Raw genomic sequence first — 19,492 nt, 5'->3', positions numbered from 1 at the left:
TGTAAGCAATAACAACTAAATAAATAGATCAGAGAAGCACCAGTGGTACTGTATGACATTTCAATAGACCACTAAACAGGTAATGAAAATGGCCACATTTTAATATATTTCATGTTCTATATTGTTTTTACTATATCGATATCATATCATAAAAAATAATACTTAATAAAAAAGTTCTCTCTCTCTCTACAAAAAAAAACATTTTCCAGGTTACATCAGACCTGAAATATGTAATTCTATAAAGGTGAGCATACATAGATCAAAACAGCTGGTTTAGCAGGGACTGGACACATTTTGATCCAAGTATGGGCAGGCTGGTCAACTTGTGTACAAAACAGACTGTTGGGTTTTTCCTGAACGGTCAGTACAGCTAGCTATAGCTGGCAACACTGATCATTGTACTCTGACAGCGGGCAGGTCTCCTTGCTGTCAGAATAGAATAACACAGCAGGAAGGATTCCCCCACTCACATCAAATGTGTGCATGGGGGAATCCGATTTATTTATTTTTTTGTTCAACTCGCTGGTTGAACGAAAACAAATGATCAATATATGGTCTGCTTTAGGCTGGCCATAGATAGAGTGGTTTTCTTTCCTGCAACCACAGGATTCCCCCATCATCATAGACAGTGTTGACAGGGGAATCCCTCTTGTGGATTAATTGTGTTCTCCCGGCAGAAGGGCAGGGAAAGCCATAGCTGTCGGGAGAACAAAGTGATTATTGCTAGCAGCTGTAGCAGCTGCTAGCAATAACATGTGAAATTTGGCAGGCTGGTTGTACCCAAGGTAAGCAATTAATCAACTTGGGTACATTCAGCCTGCCCATACATGGTTAGAATCTCAGTGGGTTCCTGCTGAACCAGCAGAGATTTTAACCATCTATGGGAGGTTTTAGTTTGACTTACACACATACAGTAATATAATGGGATTCACGGTGCAAGCTATGAATATATGTACAGTTCACAAGCACAGCAACAGAAAGTTTATGTACATAGAGGAACAACAGAGCTCTGTGTTTTCTTCTACAATACTATACAAAGAGAAATTTTCACTTTGTGTCACCTTAAGATGTGTATACACTAGTGGAATTCTGTTTGAAATTTTTGGTTTTAAAAATGTTTGCTCAATCTTCTAATTGTTAGTGGGATCAAATCTACTTTTGTTTTCGACAACAGTGAAGAGAAAATTTGAAGGAGTAAAATGGAAAGATTTTCTCAAATTAATGCATTTCTAACAGTGTATGTGATTTTCATTTGAGGAAGTCCATTCATTACAAAATTGAATGTTAAAAGCAAACAAAATTCTGATCTACTTTCATACAACATTTGTCAAGTTGTCAAATGTAATGAGAATTTTCGTACAAATGTTCATACAAATTTTCTTTTAAAAATCTAATAGTGTACAGCCAGATTTAATTAAAATGTATGTTTTTTTTTTTTTATCTTTTGAGGACTGCAGCAGCAAAATATCTCCATCAGAACTCCCAGTGCCATTCAACTTTCATGGTTTTTACAAAGTCAATAATTAATCACTTCCTGATTAATTCTCCAAAACACAGGATACTAAGCCCTTGTACACATGGTCGGAGCGTTTTGTTGGATAATCCGACTGTGTGTGGTCTCCATCGGACTGTTTCTGTCGGAGTATCCGACAGACCAAGTTTTCCAACTTGTCCGTAACATTTTCCGACAAAATGCTCCGATCGGACATACTCCAATCATGTGTAGCCTACTCCGACGGACAAAGTGCCACGCATGCTCAGATAAAATTCCTAGACCAAAACTATTGGCTACTAGCCTGAACGTAGTCCCGTCGTAACAAAATAACGTCATCACGTTATGTACAATCAAATTTTCCGACAACTTTGTCCAACTGTGTGTATGCAACAGCTTCGGACAAAATCCGTCGGACAAAATCCAACGGATTTGGTTGTCAGAATGTCCAACTGTGTGTACAAGGGCTATCAGTGATTTAGTGACACATTCTTTATTGGAAAACTATCTTAAGAGAAATACTTTGGTTACCACTGCTGGACTATCATTTATGAAAAGAGAGTTGATACAATAGAATAGATTTCAATATTCAATAGTGACTGACCCTGACACTATTATAGCGAATATCAGAAGTTGGTAATCAATCAAACCCATATTAGCTCACCCAAAACTAAAATGTAAGGTTAGTATTGAGCTTTAAACATTAATGGCTGTAATGTAAGATATTTCAAATAACTGCACAACTGCTCTTTGCATTCTTTAAATTGAGTGAAAAGAAATTACTTATGTAACGACTAGTGAAACTAAGTGTTAGGTAAATTGGGGAGGTCCTGTAGTCATGAAATAAGAAAGGAAATCGTTTTTTTGATGATTCTCAGATCCACTTAAAGGCCACATTCACCTTTTACATTAGCTGGCCCATGCAGACAAAAGTCCCCAGTAGTTTAAAGTGATTGTAAAGGTTAATTTTTATATAAAATTAAAAGAACGTGATATACTTACCTCCTCTGTGCAATGGTTTTGCACAGAGCAGCCCCCGATCCTCCTATTCTCGGGTCGCCCGATGACATTCCTGGCCCCTCCCCTGCCTAGTGCTAACCATAGCAAGCTACATGCTATGGGGGGACTCATGCTTGCTCTCTCCCGAACCACATCTGTGTGTTCATAAGTCACACAGAGTGCAGCTTGGCCCCGCCCCCTGCTCCCTCCTAATTGGCTGTGGTTGACAGCAAACACTTTAAAATAAAAAAATATTGTTTAATGCAAATACCATACCTGCAGATCTTTTCTGTCACTGATGAAACCTGGCTGAAATGCTCCCAAAGTTTACACTCATGGTTTATTTTTTGGTTGCATAGGCTCCTTCTTTGAGGACAACTAAATAGATTATCACTTTAGCTGTCCTCAAAGAAAGAGACCCAGCAATTATTTTATTGTAGCCCATGTTCTGAAAATAAGCCAGGACCCAGGGTTGTAAACATAGGAGTATTTCAAACAGGCTTCATGGGTGACAGAAAAGGCCTACAGGTATGGCATTTGCCGTAAACAATGTTTTTACAAATAGCACAGTGTGGTTTAAACTACTGGTGCCCTTAGTCTACATGGGCCAGTTTATGTAAAAGCTGAACCTAGCCTGTTAAAAGGGAAGGTGTTCACTTGCAAAAGACTTTTAAGCCCAGAGGTTAGTCAGGTAATGTTGCCACATATGAACAGATCATAGGTAAAGCATACAAATGGAAAAACTGAAAATGCAGTCACTCCATACCTTTATATATAAGCTTCACCTATGACCTGCTTATGGAGTGCTGCAGTCCAGGACCTTTTTTGTCTTTTATGACCTGCTTATGTGTGGAAATATTAACACACCTGTACATACATTTGTAACAACACAAGTCTTATGTACCTATCTTCACAGTATTTGAGACAACTCGAAAGTGGCTCCTGCTCCGTTTCCCTCACTTCCTTGGCTTCACCATTCCTTTTCTCCTCTTTGGGTGTTTTACCATCCTCAGTGGTCACTCTCTCAAGTCCTCCCTCCTGACTGGCTGAGGTGCTATTTGGATTGCTGGACGTCTCTTTCCCTTCAGTCCTAACTTTTCTGTGCCGGCTTCGTCTTTGGCTCTGCCTCCTGCGTATAGACTCCTCAGGTGTTGTGCCATTAGGCTCTGTATTTTCAGCATTACCATGTCTAGACTTTTGCCGCCAGTGTTCCCTGAGATTTTGTTGAGTGGGGCTTTCATCTCCATCTTTGTGACCCTCTGTTCCTGGCTTTTCTTCTTGCTGCCCTTCTACCTTTTCAGCAGTCTCTTCTTCTAGCTTTGTCTTGCGGTATATACTGGAGTGAGGATTTAATGCTGTTAGTTCTTCATTCTGTAGACCTTCTTTACTAGACATCTGTATATGTCTCCTTAGCTGACTTGTGCGCTGCTCCCAGATGGACATGTTATGCCGTTTACGGCGATCCTTCCTAGACAAAGAGAGACCATAGAGCAAACAAATCACTGTAGTAGACTTCCAGTGACATATAACATACAACATGTATCAGCAAACTACAATCAATTGTTTATAAATGATAACCACACAATAACTTCTGTGAATTTTAAGGTGTCAGTAAATATATGTTAGCTACTAGACCTCACACTATAGTAATATTTTTATTATTACACCATGTACATTGAGATAACCATCATTTGGCATAGATAAGAGATAAAGGAGAAAATACATGTCAAAGCAATAAAGCGCAACCAAACACATAGATTTAAAGTGGAGTTCCAGCCTGTAAAGACAAAAATGAAAAGCCAGCAGCTACAAATACTGTAGCTGTTAACTTTTAATATAAGGACACTTACCTGTCCAGGGTTCCCGTAATAAAAGCACCCCAAGCTGATTTGTCCATCAGCTTCGGGTGCAGGCGCTGGCATTGCAAGCTCCTTTAGGCTTCACAGCCGGTTTGCTACTGCACATCCGCATGTCGCGCTGTGCTTTCTGAGTCATCCCAACATCTTCTGGGACACACACAGGTCCCAGAAGGCAGCGGGGAGAAAAAGGAGGGCCCAAAGCAATTGCGGAAATTACGTATTTCGCTGCAGCGAGGTAGGACAGTATGGCAGCTTAAAGTGGTTGTAAACCCTTACAAACCACTTTGACCTACAGGTAAGCCTAGATTAAGGCTTACCTGTAGGTCCAAGAAATATCTCCCAAACCTATACAGTTTAGGAGATATTTGCCTGAAGACGGGTACCGCTGTCTACGGTGCATGCGCCGTAGACAGCGGCGCGCAGGCACACTGAGCGTGGCATCATCGATGATGAAGAATCCGCGCGTCTCGGCTCCCGTGCGATGCATAGTAGTCCATTATGCTTTGCCTTTGCAGGGAATGAAAGAGGAAGTAAACTCATCAGGGTTTACTTCCTCTTTAAAAACATGAGAAAAGGTACAAAACTATAAAAAAAAGACATAAAAAATGAGGGGGGGGGGGTATGCTTTATGGTTCAGGACCTATTTGCATTTTAGCCTGGAACTCCACTTTAACATATTAAAAAAGCAGTTACATTCCCAGCAGTAACTGTCACATTGGTTGTGCGCTCAACCAAACTTTCAAACTATCAAACGGCTGATGTCATAACTGATCACATGTGCAGCACCACAGCAGTTGAAGATCAAATAGAGACCAAGATAGCAGTCTCCTTGGCTGAAAATGATAGGAGTGTTTAGTTCCATTTTACTGGTTGCTACCTAGAGTAACCACTTAATATACTTTAAACTAACACCACCATTAATGATTAAGGTTAAGGCCTAGGCAAAAGCTTTTTTCTAGGCTTAGATAGCGTAAGGAAAGATTAGAACTTCTGTTGGTTTTTTACTGCTATCTGGGGTTATGTAATGTTAAAGATTTAACCTCAATTCTTGTCCAGCTGACAACATTTTCGCAGACAAGAAGTGAGACAATTTGGGTTGTGTTCCATTTAAAGAGATGACAAATAGCAGGATGAAGTACTCGGGGTTCTCACCTATGTAGGATGCGGGGTTCTGGGGTGATCCAACAAAAGGAGAAAACTTACCCGGGATTGTTAAGTCATTATATGAAGTTATAAGTTATTATATGACAGGGTCCATGGTCCTGAAAGGGTTAACCCGCTGAGGGCTAAAAAAGAGCAGGAAGCAGACAACAAGTGTCTGTGAGGTGTGATAGGAAACAGGACCGGTTTATGTGGAAGGGCTGTAGGCTGCTCATTGCTGAGTCACTGCTGGCTGTAGTATCCTTTTTCTGGAGACCTCCTGAAGCAGGCAGGATGTTATGGCCCATTTAAGGGACAAGTTTCACTGGCGGTAAAACAAGGTTTTATTTTTAACTGAAATTAAAGACTGTTTGGGTTTTGTATAATGAACCATAGAAATTGATTATTTTGTAAAGTAAAGGACACTATGCATTAAAGTGCTACCGTAAAAAAAAAAATCTGCAAGTAGGCAGGCAGGTTTTTATTGCAGAAGAAGCATGCGCTGTTGCAATTAAAATGCGCCTACCTGCTTGCTCACTGGCACTGTAAATTGCATGTGCAGCTCAGCTTACAGTGCCGTGTTCTGCCAAAAAAGCCAACTTGCCAAAATCTCCAACCACGTCACTTCCAGTGACTCTCTAGCAGTAGTAATTGCAGATTTTGACGACTTGTTTTCACAGAATGCCGATAGCGTATACACTACGGTGAACAATATAATGAGTGGACATTGTTAGTCTGCCCGCTAGTAACCAACAACATAGGTGCCTCCAATGCTGCAACAACTTTTTTATTCCTTAGTCGGTGTTCTGGGTAAAACAGCCAACTTGTTGTGCACTGTACCATATTGTTTACGCTGCCGGTGTTCTGTGAAAACAGCCAAGTTGTTGAAATCTGCAATTACTGCTGCTGGAGAGTCACTGGACATGATGTGGTTGTAGATTTGGGCGAGCTGGCTGTTATTGTTTGTTGGCTGTTTTGGCAGAACGGGCTGGTCTCCGAGACCCGGGATAACATCCTCCTGTGCTTACCTGATCCTCCACCCTGTTAGAGCAGTCCCCGCAGTGTCATTCTCAAGAGGTCTGATGCCGTGTACACGCGACCGGACTTTGACGGACTGAATTCCGTCTGACTTTTTAACGGAGTTTCGATGGACTTCCTTCAAATCGGACTTGTCTACACACAATCACACCAAAGTCCAATGGATTCGACCGTGATGAGATACGACCAGACTAGAATAAGGAAGTTCATAGCCAGTAGCCAATAGCTGCCCTAGCGTCGTTTTTTTTTGTCCGTCGGACTAGCATACAGACGACGGATTTTTCGACCGGACTCGAGTCCGTCGCAAAGATTTGAAACATGTTCTAAATCTAAAGTGCGTCTGATTTTTCGTCAGAAAAGGTTCGATGAAGCCCACACACGGTCAAATTGTCTGACGGATTAGTTCCATCGGACCTTTGCTGTTGAAAAATCCAGCCGTGTGTGCACGGCATAGGGTTCTGACGTCATCAATGCAGGGTCCATAGCCCTACATTGGATGTGATGATGCCGAAAGATAGTCCACTGGCAAAGCATAGGGGAGCGCTGTCTGCTGGGGGTGCAGAGGATCAGGTAAATAAATGTGTTTTTACTCTTGCTTAGACCTAAACAAGCATTTTCGGATTTTATGGAAGACTTTAAGCCACCACAGATATTCTAACGCCTGAAGTCTCTGTTACCAGTTCTTTGTACGTCAGTGAAAGCACTTCTAAGGTACTTCAAATACTGGCCAGAACCATCAGCTCTGTGATAATGAGGTCCAGAGGGTAAAGCTAAATGGTCAAGACTAAGAGGATAATGTTCTGGGACAACAAAGGTTGTGTAAGCAGGCACCACTCCGCTAATACATTTAGTAAATAAAATAACCTTTCTATAAACCAGGGGATTGTTCTCTCGTTAGGCTCAACATTTTCTTAGAAATCCTTGCCCCTCTGGGAATTGGTATGTGAGTTTGTTATAACATAATCCCCAGCATTGTGTCAGTGAATCATAATGGTGATTACTAAAAAAATACTGTTTGCAGAGAACATCAGTGACTGACATAATAATATAAAACTGATCTTCGGGCAACTACACAAAATACAAATAAATATAAAGAAGCTGTTATATGTGCCAAAAGCTTATTTACTGTATTTCTGTCCATTGAATCTTAAGATTTACAGAGCTCTGCCATGCAGCAAATTCCTGTTGGGTGGGGTCTTTCTCTGCTGCAGGCTTACTTCCACTTAAGCCCTGTACACACAGCTAAAATATCATCCAATATCATCCGGTTCAACAGAAACCATCTGACATTTGGCCCGTGTGTACAGCAGCCTGTCCGACAGAAGCCAGCTGAATATCCGGCTTCTGTTGAAGGGGAATGCCCAAAAAAATCTGCCGATCGTCATCCAAGAGACATCTGCCGATTGGCATCTGATCAACCCTCTCAGCCAATGATTGCAAGCACTGACCAGTCAGTGAATTCTGTCGGGGGGGGGGGGCAGTCCCACTGTCAGAACACAATAGCTCAGCAGGGAGATCGCTGTACTTACTCTCAAGCTCCTAATTTCTTTTTTATTATTCAGCCTGCTGGGTAGAATGAAAAAAAAACTGCTAGTTTGTACATGGTTTTGCAGATCACCTCCTCACCTGCACCCTGTGACAGGACAGTCAAAATAGTAGCAACCAGTGGCGGCCCGTCCATAGGGGGCGCACGGGCGCTACCCCCCGTCCAATGCGTTCGGCCCCTAATCTACATGCAGGGCGCCAGACGCTTGGATTTCAATAGGGTTTTTTGTTTTTTTTTAAGTACGCGATTAGAGGCTCTAATTGGCTTCAAAAAAGGGTGGATGCGAGGTGCAGAGAACTGCGCCCCAAGTCCACCCACTTCCTGATTCTTCTCCCTGTCAATCAGGAAACAGCTCCTGAGACCCGATTGGCCACTTCCTGTTCGCCGGGAGGAGGCTCCCCGACTCTTCCCTCGCTGTATCTCGGCTCTTGGCTTGGCTCCCATCTGCCTCCTCACAGTAAGGCCTCCTATCCTGGCCTCTCGACTGTCTTCCGCAAGGGGTGGGGGGAGGGTTGTGGTGAAGGAGGTTTGTTTGAATGAACACCGTTGATTGGTTCTCACAGCTCCTTGAGCAGAGAGCTGGTGACTGTCAGTTACCGGTTCTCTGCTCTGCCCCCCAGCACTTGGCTGTGGAGGGGGCAGGAGTGGCTGCCTCAGGCTACATGAGAGGCTAAGCCAGGTGCCTGTCCAGGCATGTGGCCGGATCCCAACTTCATTGTTGCGATCTTTGCCGAGCCTGGACCGGCTCTGTGACATCACCGGCTTCAGCCCGCTGTCTGCTGAAAACGGGTCACAGGAGTTCCAAATGAACTGCACTCCTGTGATCGACAGGAGAAGTACACTCAAAGGAGATTAATATCCTCCTAGAAAGAACATTTAAAGTCCTATGTACGTACAATTTTCACCCTTGATTGGGTGGTCCCTTGCTATGCATTGTTTTACTAGATACTTATAGATAGTTACTTTAATACAGTATTGCAGAGTATACACATTTATAACAAGAACAATCTCTCAATTGCTGGTGACTTAGTAAGTTGTAATTAATGAAACTATATATTATGTTATTTTCTTAATGTCTAGGTAATGCCTGCTGTCAAAGTGGTAATTACTAATGTTACCGATACGGCTCTGTGTCATTATGTGACTCATCGTGCAAAGCAGATACTTTGAAACACTCATCACTGCACATTCACTTTAGTGGCGAAAACTCGTGGAATACTCTTTTTTTTCACAAGGGAATAAACAATAATGTGGGATTTCTATTTTTCATTGTCACATGTTTTGTAATAATGAGGCAATGAGACAAAGAGCTAAATAATGCATGCATTTTTGCTTTAAATAACTCATCCAATATTTATCTCAGAAGTAGGGATGGGCGAACGGTTTGGCCCGAGCATAAGTTTGGGCCGAACTTTGGTTGTTCGGATATTCTGCAGAACACCGAACAATATGCTGTGTTCAGGGAAAATTCGAAAGCTGCCGGGACATCGTTAAAGTTTATGGGACATTAACATGAAAAATTAAAAGTGCCAATTTTAAAGGCTTATATGCAATTTATTGTCATAAAAAGTGTTTGGGGACCTGGGTCCTACCCCAGGGGACATGTATCAATGCAAAAAAAAGTTTAAACTGTATTTTTTTTGGTAGCAGTGATTGTAATAATGCTTAAAGTGAAACAATAAAAGTGAAATATTCCTTTAAATTTTGTACCTGGCTGGTGTCTATAGTATGCCTGTAAAGGGGTGCATGTTTCCCGTGTTTACAACAGTCCAAGTGCAAAATTACATTTCTAAAGGAAAAAAGTCATTTAAAAAGTACCAGGGGTAGCGCCGGCAGCTATAATGAATTGCAATACTCATAAAAGTCATTGAATAAAATGGCCTGGGGTTCCCCCACAGTGCATTACCAGGTCATTTTGGTCTGGTATGAATATTAAGGAGAACCCCGAATTAAAAAAAAAAAATGTGTGGGGGCCTCTCAAAATCTATACCAGACCCTTATCCAAGCATGCAACCCGGCAGGCCACAGAAAAAGAGGGGGGATGAGAGAGCGCCCCCCTCCTGAACCGTACCAGTCCATGTTGATGGGGACAAGGGCCTCATCCCCAAAACCCTTACCCGGTGGTTGTGGGGGTCTTCGGGGGGGCTTATCAGAATCTGGAAGCCCCCTTTAACAAGGGGACTCCTACCATTTGACAAAAAAGTGTCAAAAATGTGACCCCGCCCCCTCTGACGCATGGGGATTTCATGGGGACTTCCTTACGGCTTTCCCTGTGATGTCTGAGTGGGGTGGTGTCACCCGGTTAGGTAATGAGATCTGGTATGGATTGTTGGGGGCACCCCACTTTTTTTTTGCCACGGGTTCCCCTTAAAATCCATACCAGACCTGAAGCGTCTGGTATGGATTTTGAGGGGCCCCCACGCTGTTTTTTTTACATTTTGGTGCAGGGTTCCCCTTATTATCCATACCAGACCTGAAGGGCCTGATATAGAATTTGGGGGGACCCCCACACATTTTTTTTTTAATTTTGGTTCGGGGTTCCCCTGTGGGGGAATCCCATGCCGTTTTTATCAATGAACTTTTATGTGTATTGCTGGACCGACAATTAATTATAGCCGTGAGTAGTTTAAATTACTTTTTTTCCTTTTGAAATGTAATTTTGCTGTCTAAACACGGGAAGCATGCGCCACTTTACAGGCATACTATAGACACCCCCCAGGTACGAAATTTAAAGGAATATTACACTTTTATTGTTTTCCTTTTAGCATTATTAAAACCACTGCTCCCGAAAAAACTGACGTTTTTAAAACTTTTTATTGCATTAATACATGTCCCCAAACACGTCTTAAGATAATACCATGCATATAAGTCTTTAAAATGAGCACTTTTGATTTTTCGTGTTCGTGTCCCATAGACTTAAACGGTGTTCGCATGTTCAAACACATTTTATGCCTGTTCGCATGTTCTGCTGCTAACCGAACGGGGGGAGTGGGGGAGGTGGGGGGGGGGGTTCGGCCCACCCCTACTCAGAAGCAGACAATTTACTGAAAAAGAGATAGGCCGCGTACACACGCGGGGACTGTTCGCCCAACTTTGTCCGTCAAACAGTTTCAGCAAACAGTCCACTCAAAATTAGCATGGACGGACATGGCCACACACGACGAACGAACAGTTTGCTGAAACCGTGCGCGATGACGTGTACAGCACGTACGACGGGACTAGAAAACGACGTCCTATACACTGCAATGCAAACTTCGGCGTGTAAATCCTTTCTGAGCATGCGCGGAACTTAGTTTGACGAACAAGCCTACACACGAGGGGACTGTTCGCTGAAACAAAGTTTCAGCGGACAGTTTTTCGGAATTTCCGAAAAACCTTGTTCAGCGGACTGTTTGCTGAAACTGTCCGCTGAAAGCCCACACACGAGCGGACTGTCCGCCGAAACACTGTTCAGCGGACAAAGTTGGGCGAACAGTCCCCGCGTGTGTACGCGGCCTTACAGTAATTAATGCATGTATTAATTTTTTTTATTTTGCGATATTTAGCCCAGTTTTTACATCTTATTTCATTACAAACTGGACCTCCAGCTGCAGTGGGAAGTGAAACATTTAGCAGCAACATTACTACTGCTGCTAAATGTGACAGCTCCTGCTCATGAATACTGATTGCAAGGGGCTTCCTAAGAAGCAGTTACCAAACATGTCAGTGACCCCAGCCCTTTTCTTATTTTAAGGGTGTGGACCCAGAGATATCAATAAGCCCCCTGCCCACAGACCCCCACAAACACCAGGCCAGGGTTGTGGGGAAGAGGTCCTTGTCCTCCTCATCACCTAATCAACATATAGACAAGTTGCGCTGTAAGAGGGGTCCTTCCTTTCTGGCAGGTACCACCCCCCCAGGTTAAGGACATGTGGCCTGGTATGGTTCAGGAGGAGGGGAGAACACATTCATCCCCTTCCCTTTCCTGGCCTGCCAGGCTGCATGCTCAGATAGGGGTCTGGTATAGAATTTGGGGGGATATCTTGCCACATTTTTTTTGCAATTGGATGCCCCTTAAAATTCATACCAGACGCTAGTATGGATTGTGTGGAAATCTCCACGCTGTGTTTTTTTTTCTTAATAACACTGTACCTGCTCCCTTGTTTACATTTACCAGTCAGCCAGGCAACCCATCTGACAGTTGAATGTGCAGAGAGCAATGAGTCACTGATTGTTAGGACACTGGCAGGTGCTGACTCCCTAATAACCAGCATCTCTCTAAGCTGAAGCTATCACATTTAGCAGTAGTAGTACCAATGCTGAATGTTTTAACTCTTAATTTCAATCCATTTTTTTTCACCTCCAGAGATAGCTATTGTGCATTTTTACTAGATTTGATAATTGTTAATTCACGGAAGCAAACTACAGTAGGTGCCGATATTGTGTTTCCAGTGCAATCCCGTTGCGCTGGTTCTCGCGGTGGCTGCAATAGGAAATTGTCACATTTTCCTATAGCAGCGAGCGCGAGAGATAAGCGACAATGTTGCCTCTCAAATGAAACCTGCATGCCTTCAGGGGCATATCAGGCCCTCAGGTCTGGTAGGGATTTTATGGAGAACCCCCTATGCCGAAAAAAACGGCATGGGGGTCCCCCCAAAATCCATACCAGACCCCTATCCGAGCACGCAGCCCAGCCGGTCAGGAAAGGGGGTGGGTGCTTTGGGGAAGGGGGGCACCCTGCGGCCCCCAACCCCATAGCACCTTGTGCCCATGTTGATGAGGACAAGGGCCTCTTCCCGACAACCCTGGCCGTTGGTTGTCAGGGTCTGTGGGCGGGGGCTTATCGGAATCTGGGAGCCACCTTTAATAAGGGGGCCCCCAGATCCCTGACCCCCACATTATGTGAATGAGTATGGGGTACGTGGTCTGGTACGGCTCGGGGGGGAGGGGGCTCTCGCTCGTCCCCACCCCCTTTCCTGACTGGCTGGGCTGCATGCTCGGATAGGGGTCTGGTATGGATTTTGGGGGTAGGGGGTTCCCCTTAAAATCTCTATCATACCTAAGGGCCTGGTATGCCTCTGGAGGGGGAACCCATGCCGGTTTTCTATTTAAAATTTGGCTTGGAGTTCTCCCTTAAGATTCATACCAAATACAGTGCCTGGTATTGGCGGGAATCCAGTTCGGATCCCCGCACCAGTGTGAACCCGGCCTCAATGTCAGAGATGCTTGTCGCTTATCGGGAAAGGAAAAGAAACATGGCTCCCGCGATGGGGCTCGCAGGGTGTCAATCTCGCCGATAAAAGCGGCGAGATTGACACAATATCGCGGGCACCTACTGTTTCTGATATTCTGTAACTTATGCATATATTTTCTGCTTGTGGAAGTTACTCTTCTGGTAATTTTTACTTGTTTAAGAGATAGGAGGTCCTGAGGAAGCAGAAATTGCGGCAAAATGCATCAACCCAATTTCCTTATCTTGGCAAAAGCCAAGCTTCCCTTCAGTGGACAATGTTTGTTGTTATCAATATGCAAGCATATGTAAAATATGTGTTTTATACACTTTAATGGATGAAACAAAGTTTTGTATATTTTTTATAATATCGTTGCATTTTGTGTTCACTGGCGGGGTATTTAAAGTCCTATTACGTATCTAGCTATTAACTATTTAATTCAAGGATGAAACCCTCCACTGACACATTTATCTAGGCGAAGCCTTCCCTACACACACACACACACACACAAAAAAAATGTCTTGCTGTATTTCAATCAGCTAGTGCAGGGGTCTCCAAACTATGGCCCTCCAGTTGTTCAGGAACTACAATTCCCATCATGCCTAGTCATGTCTGTGAATGTCAGAGCTTTACAACGCCTCATGGGATGTGTAGTTCTGCAACAGTTGGAGGACCATAGTTTGGAGATCCCTGAGCTAGTGGATGGATTCCCCCATCCACACAAGCAAGGTGTGCAATTGTATTCTGAAGGCAGAACTAAATGCTGTCATAATACACTGATCAGCGGTAGCAGACGCTGATTAACAAAAGTTTTCCAGCGCTCCTGTTCGACAGAAGTCGATTGTTAGTCATACATGATCGTAATTCAGCTGGTCCATACTGAACCAGAAGAATTGTAATCCATCAAAAAAATTAATAAGTAACTAAACTTAGCTTTAAAAATGCCTTCTGTACTGTATAACCGTCCCATTTTAAATGAAAGTCCCACACCTAATTCAAGTAAATTCTCCAACCAGAATAGCCTGCTGGATGCACAGCATAAAAAAAAGTGTAAAGGTGTCCCTGGAATTTTTTGGGAAATATTGGCAAGTATGAAGAAGAATGATCTTATGGAAAGACAGTTGAAATAAATAGTCTGGTGACTGGTTATATATAATGGATAGTAAAGTTAAACCTGTAGCCCGGTCTCCATTCAGTAGCGGGCAAGCTGAGGGCATGAACTACTGGAAACTTTTGAGAGGCAACATAGAGTATTATGGGGGATGTAATTCACTGTTTGTTTTAAATGTGGTTGGTCTGTGCTGGACAGGGAGCCTGTACTGAGGGAGTAGGCTAGGAGGGAGGATAAGGGATGTTAGGGGAGATCTCTATCGTGAGGAATATGGGTGATGTAACGCAGGTTTCCGTTACATCAGAGGGGGGGTGGGGTCACCCACAAGTCACTGGGGAAGCCAACTTTCTACTTGCATCAGAGGGGGGTGGGGTCAAGTGACAGGTGGCCCCACCCTCCTCAGTTAAGAAGTGGCAGGCTGCCAGGATTCTTGCAGTGTCTCCGGTTGAGACAGGATGGATGTGCTGCACTAGAGGGAGAGATCACCCATCGCTGGATCAGATCACCCATCGCTGGACCCCGGAGAGATGATCATCCATCGCTGGATAGCAAGAGTGGATTACCACCGCTGGAATCTTTTTTTTTTTTTTTTTTTTTTTAACCGGTTCCCGACCACCATGAGTCCGGTCGCGGGACCCGCGGACTCGATTGCCGCGGGCATACCCGCGATCGTCTCACGGGACGGCTGAATGGAGGAAATGCCGTGTAAACAGCATTTCTCCATTCTGCCTAGCAACTAGTGACGCTGATCTCTGCTCCATGTGATTGGAGCAGAGATCAGTGTTCACTAAATGAAAGCCCAACCCCCCCACAGTTAGTAACACACCCCTAGGAACACTTAACCCCGACACTGCCACCCCCTGGTTAACCCCTTCACTGCCAGTGTCATTTACACAGGAATCACTGCATTTATATAGCAGTGATTTCATGTATAAATGACAATGGTCCCAAAAATGTGTCAAAAATGTCCGATGGGTCCCCCACAATGTCGCAGTCACAATAAAAATCGCTGATCGCCGCCATTACTAGTAAAAAAAAATAATAAAAAATTATTAATAAAAATGCTATAAAACTATCCTTATTTTGTAAATGCTATAACTTTTGCGCAAACCAATCAATAATCGCTTATTGCGATTTTTTTTACCAAAAATATGTAGAAGATTACGTATCGGCCTAAACTGAGGGAAAATGTTTTTTTTTATATATTTTTGGGGGATATTTATTATAACAAAAAGTAAAAAATAATGCGTTTTTTTCAAAATTGTCGCTCTATTTTTGTTTATAGTGCAAAAAATAAAAAACGCAGAGGTGATCAAATACCACCAAAAGAAAGCTCTATTTGTGGGAAAAAAGGACGTCAGTTTTGTTTGGGAGCCACGTCGCACGACCGCGCAATTGTCAGTTAAAGCGACGCAGTGCCGAATCGCAAAAAGTGGTCTGGTCTTTGACCAGCAAAATGGTCTGGTCTGTAAGTGGTTAATAAAGGACTTTTCCCAAGGATGAGTGTGTGTTTTTTAACATTTTTTTACACTTTCTTTGTGAAATGGTAGGGGTACTTTTGCACCCCCTTACCATTTCAAACAGGGGGGGCTGGGATCTGGGGGTCCTCTTGTCAAAGGGGGCTTCCAGATTCTGATAAGCTCCCCGCCTGCAGACCCCCGCAACCACCGGCCAGGGTTGCGGGGATGAGGCCCTTGTCCTCATCAACATGAGGACAAGTTGCTTTGGGGGGGAACCCCAAAGCATCCTCCCAATGTTGAGGGCATGTGGCCTGGTACGGTTCAGGGGGGGCGATCTCTCGTCCCCCCCTCTTTTCCTGCAGCCTGCCAGGTTGCATGCTCGTATAAAGGGTCTGGTATGGATTTTTGGGGGGAACCCCACTTCATTTAAAAATAAAAATTGAAGCCCACACTGTTTTTTTTTATCAATAACTTTCAATGGCTGTTCTCTGTATAACGGGAGTCGACAATTCATTATAGCCGCGAGTGCTTTTAAATGACTTTTTTTCCTGCAGAAATTACACTTTGTGCAGGGACAGTTCTAAGCACGGGAAACATGCACCCCTTTACAGGCATGCTATAGACACTCCCCAGGCACGATATTTAAAGGAATATTACACTTTTATTGTTTCACTTTAAGCATTATTAAAATCACTGCTGCCGAAAAAATTGCAGTTTTTAAAACTCTTTTTTGCATTGATACATGTCCCCTGGGGCAGGACCCAGGTCCCCAAACACTTTTTATGACAATAACTTGTATATAAGCCTTTAAAATTAGCACTTTAGATTTCTCCCATAGACTTGTTAAGGGTGTTCAGCGGCTTTTCAAATTTTCCGGGAACACCCCAAATTGTTAGCTGTTCGGTGAACAGGCAAACAGGCAATGTTCGAGTCGAACATGAGTTTGACTAAAACGCAAAGCTCATCCCTACTTACCACACATTTGTGGTAGTGTTGAATTCTAAGTGTTAACATTTTCATTGGCAAGTTATACACTTGCAGAGCACTTGAAGCAAAGTTCTAGTTGCCAATTTTCCAATTTGTAGCAAATTTGCATGGCAAGTCTCTAGCAAGAGCAAGGTTGCAGTGATGAGTCTACAGCAAGTCACAGTGACCCCTGTGGTGGGATAACTGCTCCAAGTTCTGGTTTAGTTATGTTGTGCAATAGACTTGCAGAATCCTTGCAAAGAGAGTTGATCTGGGGGCTTGTTCACACTAGTGGTTGGGGGCAATAAAACCCCTCAGCTGAGCCGCAGTTTCACCACCGCCCAACTACTCCCCCTTTAGCTGTAGAGACAGCGGCTGGGGATGTATACATGCTGTGGCCACAATGCTTTGGTTTGTGACCACAGAAGGAGTTATAAGTCCTTACTTATGATTGGGGGCTTGCTAGTAAATGTATTTTTATATAAATAAATAAAAAGGCGCACCCTGAAGATCTTTCTCTTCCATGTTGTTCAGGTAGCTCTCTACTCCTTAAAGCTTGCCTACTCCTGACTTAAATATTCATCTTAAATATTCATCCATCTGGTAACAATACACTTTGCTGCTACTTAAAGCGGGAGTCCACCGGGACTCTGCGTTTTTTTTAAAAGCCAGCAGCTACAAATACTGCAGCTGCTGACTTTTAAAATAGTGACACTTACCTGTCCAGCGCGCCCGCGATGTCGGCATCCGAAGCCGATCTCTAGATCGTCTCTCGAGTGCTGCCGCCGCCATCTTGGGTATGGGAATCAGGAAATGGAGCCTTTCGGCTTCATTTCCCGGTTCCCTACTGCACATGCACGAGTCGCGCTGTGCAATAAGGACGGTCCCCGCTGCCTCTGGGATCTGTGTGTTTCCCAGCAGGCAGCGGGGCACTTGCGGAAAGGGGCAGGCACTTGCGGAAAGGGGCGTACTCTACGCCCCTTTCCGCAGAGAGCTATCCCGGAAGTGGGTGCAGATACCTGTACTGTACAGGTATCTGCACCCCCCTCCCCCCTGAAAGGTGCCAATTGTGGCGCCGGAGGGGGGGAGGGTTCCGATGAGCGGAAGGTCCACTTTAGGGTGGACCTCCGCTTTAAGCAATCTGTGTCATTTCTGGTGTGTAAGTATTTTTGTGTTTCTGGTATATCTCTATATATATATATATGCACAGGTATCTGCAGTGGCAGCTGGTGAAGTTTTAGGATGGGGGTTGCAAGGCCCTGCCCCTTCCCAGATGGCCCCTCCCATTTATCATAAGCCACACCCCTTTTAGAATCCACCCACTCAGTCCCCTGTATCCACTTGCTTCCACTCATAGTGTCAGGAGTAAATAGCTCAGCCTCACAGATCATGGTATATAGAATGTCTCGCAAAGCCTGGTATATAGCATTTCTCACAATGCCTGGCATATAGCATTTCTCACAAAGCCTAGCCTATAGCATTTCTCACAAAGCCTGGTATATAATATTTCTCACAAGCCTGGTGTATAGCATTTCTCACAAAGCCTGGCATATAGCATTTCCCACAATGCCTGGCATATAGCATTTCTCAAAATGCCTGGAGAGGTAATTGTGCAGACGGGGGGGGGGGGGTCCACACAATTACCATCCCCCGTCTGCATAGTTATCCCCGCGTCTGCACAATCCCCCCCATCTGCACAATTACCAGCCCTCGTCTACACAATTAGCCCCCTTCTGCACAATTACTGCATCACTGGACCCCTTTACATTGCACAGCGCCCTGCATCACTGGACCCCTTTACATTACACAGCACCCCTCAGCACAGACGCCCCCATTCAGCACAGATGGATCTCCCTTTAAGCACATACCCCCCCTTCAGAACATACCCCCCTTCAGCACAAATGGATTCCCCTTTCAGCACACACCCCCCTATTCAACACAGACCCCCCCCTCATTCAGCACAGACCCCCCTCAATCAGAACAGACCCCCCCTATTCAGCACACCCCCCCTTTAGCACACCCCCCTTTAGCACAGATTAGCTGCCTTTAGCACAGATGGACCCCCCTTTAGCACAGATGGACCCCCCCTTCAGCACAGACGGACCCCCGATCCCATTCAGTACCTCCTCAGATCAGGACGGCACAGCAGGTCCCCTCTCACCATGTACACAAACACTAGAGGGAGAGGCGGCTCCACTCTGCTCACTGTGCCTGTGTGACATCCGGCCCGGGACCACTCAGAAAGCCTGTGGCTATAAGAGAAGGGGATAGTTGGTCAGGTGCAGTGGTGTCACCCCGCACCAGACCACCCCCCCCCCCCCGCAATGCCATGGCGAGAAGCTCGCCCTGTCTCTCCCTGTGGGGTCAGACTCAGACAGCAGCGCAATGGATAGGCAGCACTTACCTTCAATGGTGCCACTCGTCCTCTCTGAATCCACCACACGCAGCCACACAATCACGAAAGCGATATAAATAGCCATGCCCTCTCCTCTGGTGTCCTATGCCAGTCGAGTCTACTACACCCCTACACAGTGACGCACGCAAAAAGTACCACTCACTACTATCCTCTCCTCCGTAGCCTCTACTATAGACATGCTGACGAATCTCAGTAGAGTGGGAGTGTGTGCGGGCACACAGCTTCCGCCCTGCACATGCCCTAAACACGGGTAAA

The 19,492-nt window shown here is 44.6% G+C and overlaps 1 protein-coding gene across 6 annotated transcripts in view; it reads right to left on the bottom strand.

Moving 5' to 3' along the window:
- The window catches only part of CACNA1E (calcium voltage-gated channel subunit alpha1 E), a 330,584-nt gene that overhangs the window by 86,700 nt on the left and 224,392 nt on the right, over positions 1-19,492 (bottom strand). For all 6 annotated transcript variants that reach the window (XM_077453108.1, XM_077453107.1, XM_077453111.1 and 3 more), the window contains exon 18: positions 3,396-3,959. In XM_077453108.1, coding sequence (XP_077309234.1) covers positions 3,396-3,959 — 564 coding nt within the window. The remainder of the gene's footprint in view (positions 1-3,395; positions 3,960-19,492) is intronic.

This window comes from Lithobates pipiens, unplaced genomic scaffold (genome assembly GCF_037356315.1).
Source record: "Lithobates pipiens isolate NorthernLeopardFrog02 unplaced genomic scaffold, aLitPip1_a1.2 Scaffold_23, whole genome shotgun sequence".
Taxonomy (NCBI): domain Eukaryota; kingdom Metazoa; phylum Chordata; class Amphibia; order Anura; family Ranidae; genus Lithobates; species Lithobates pipiens.
This window is presented reverse-complemented; position numbering and strand designations above follow the sequence as displayed.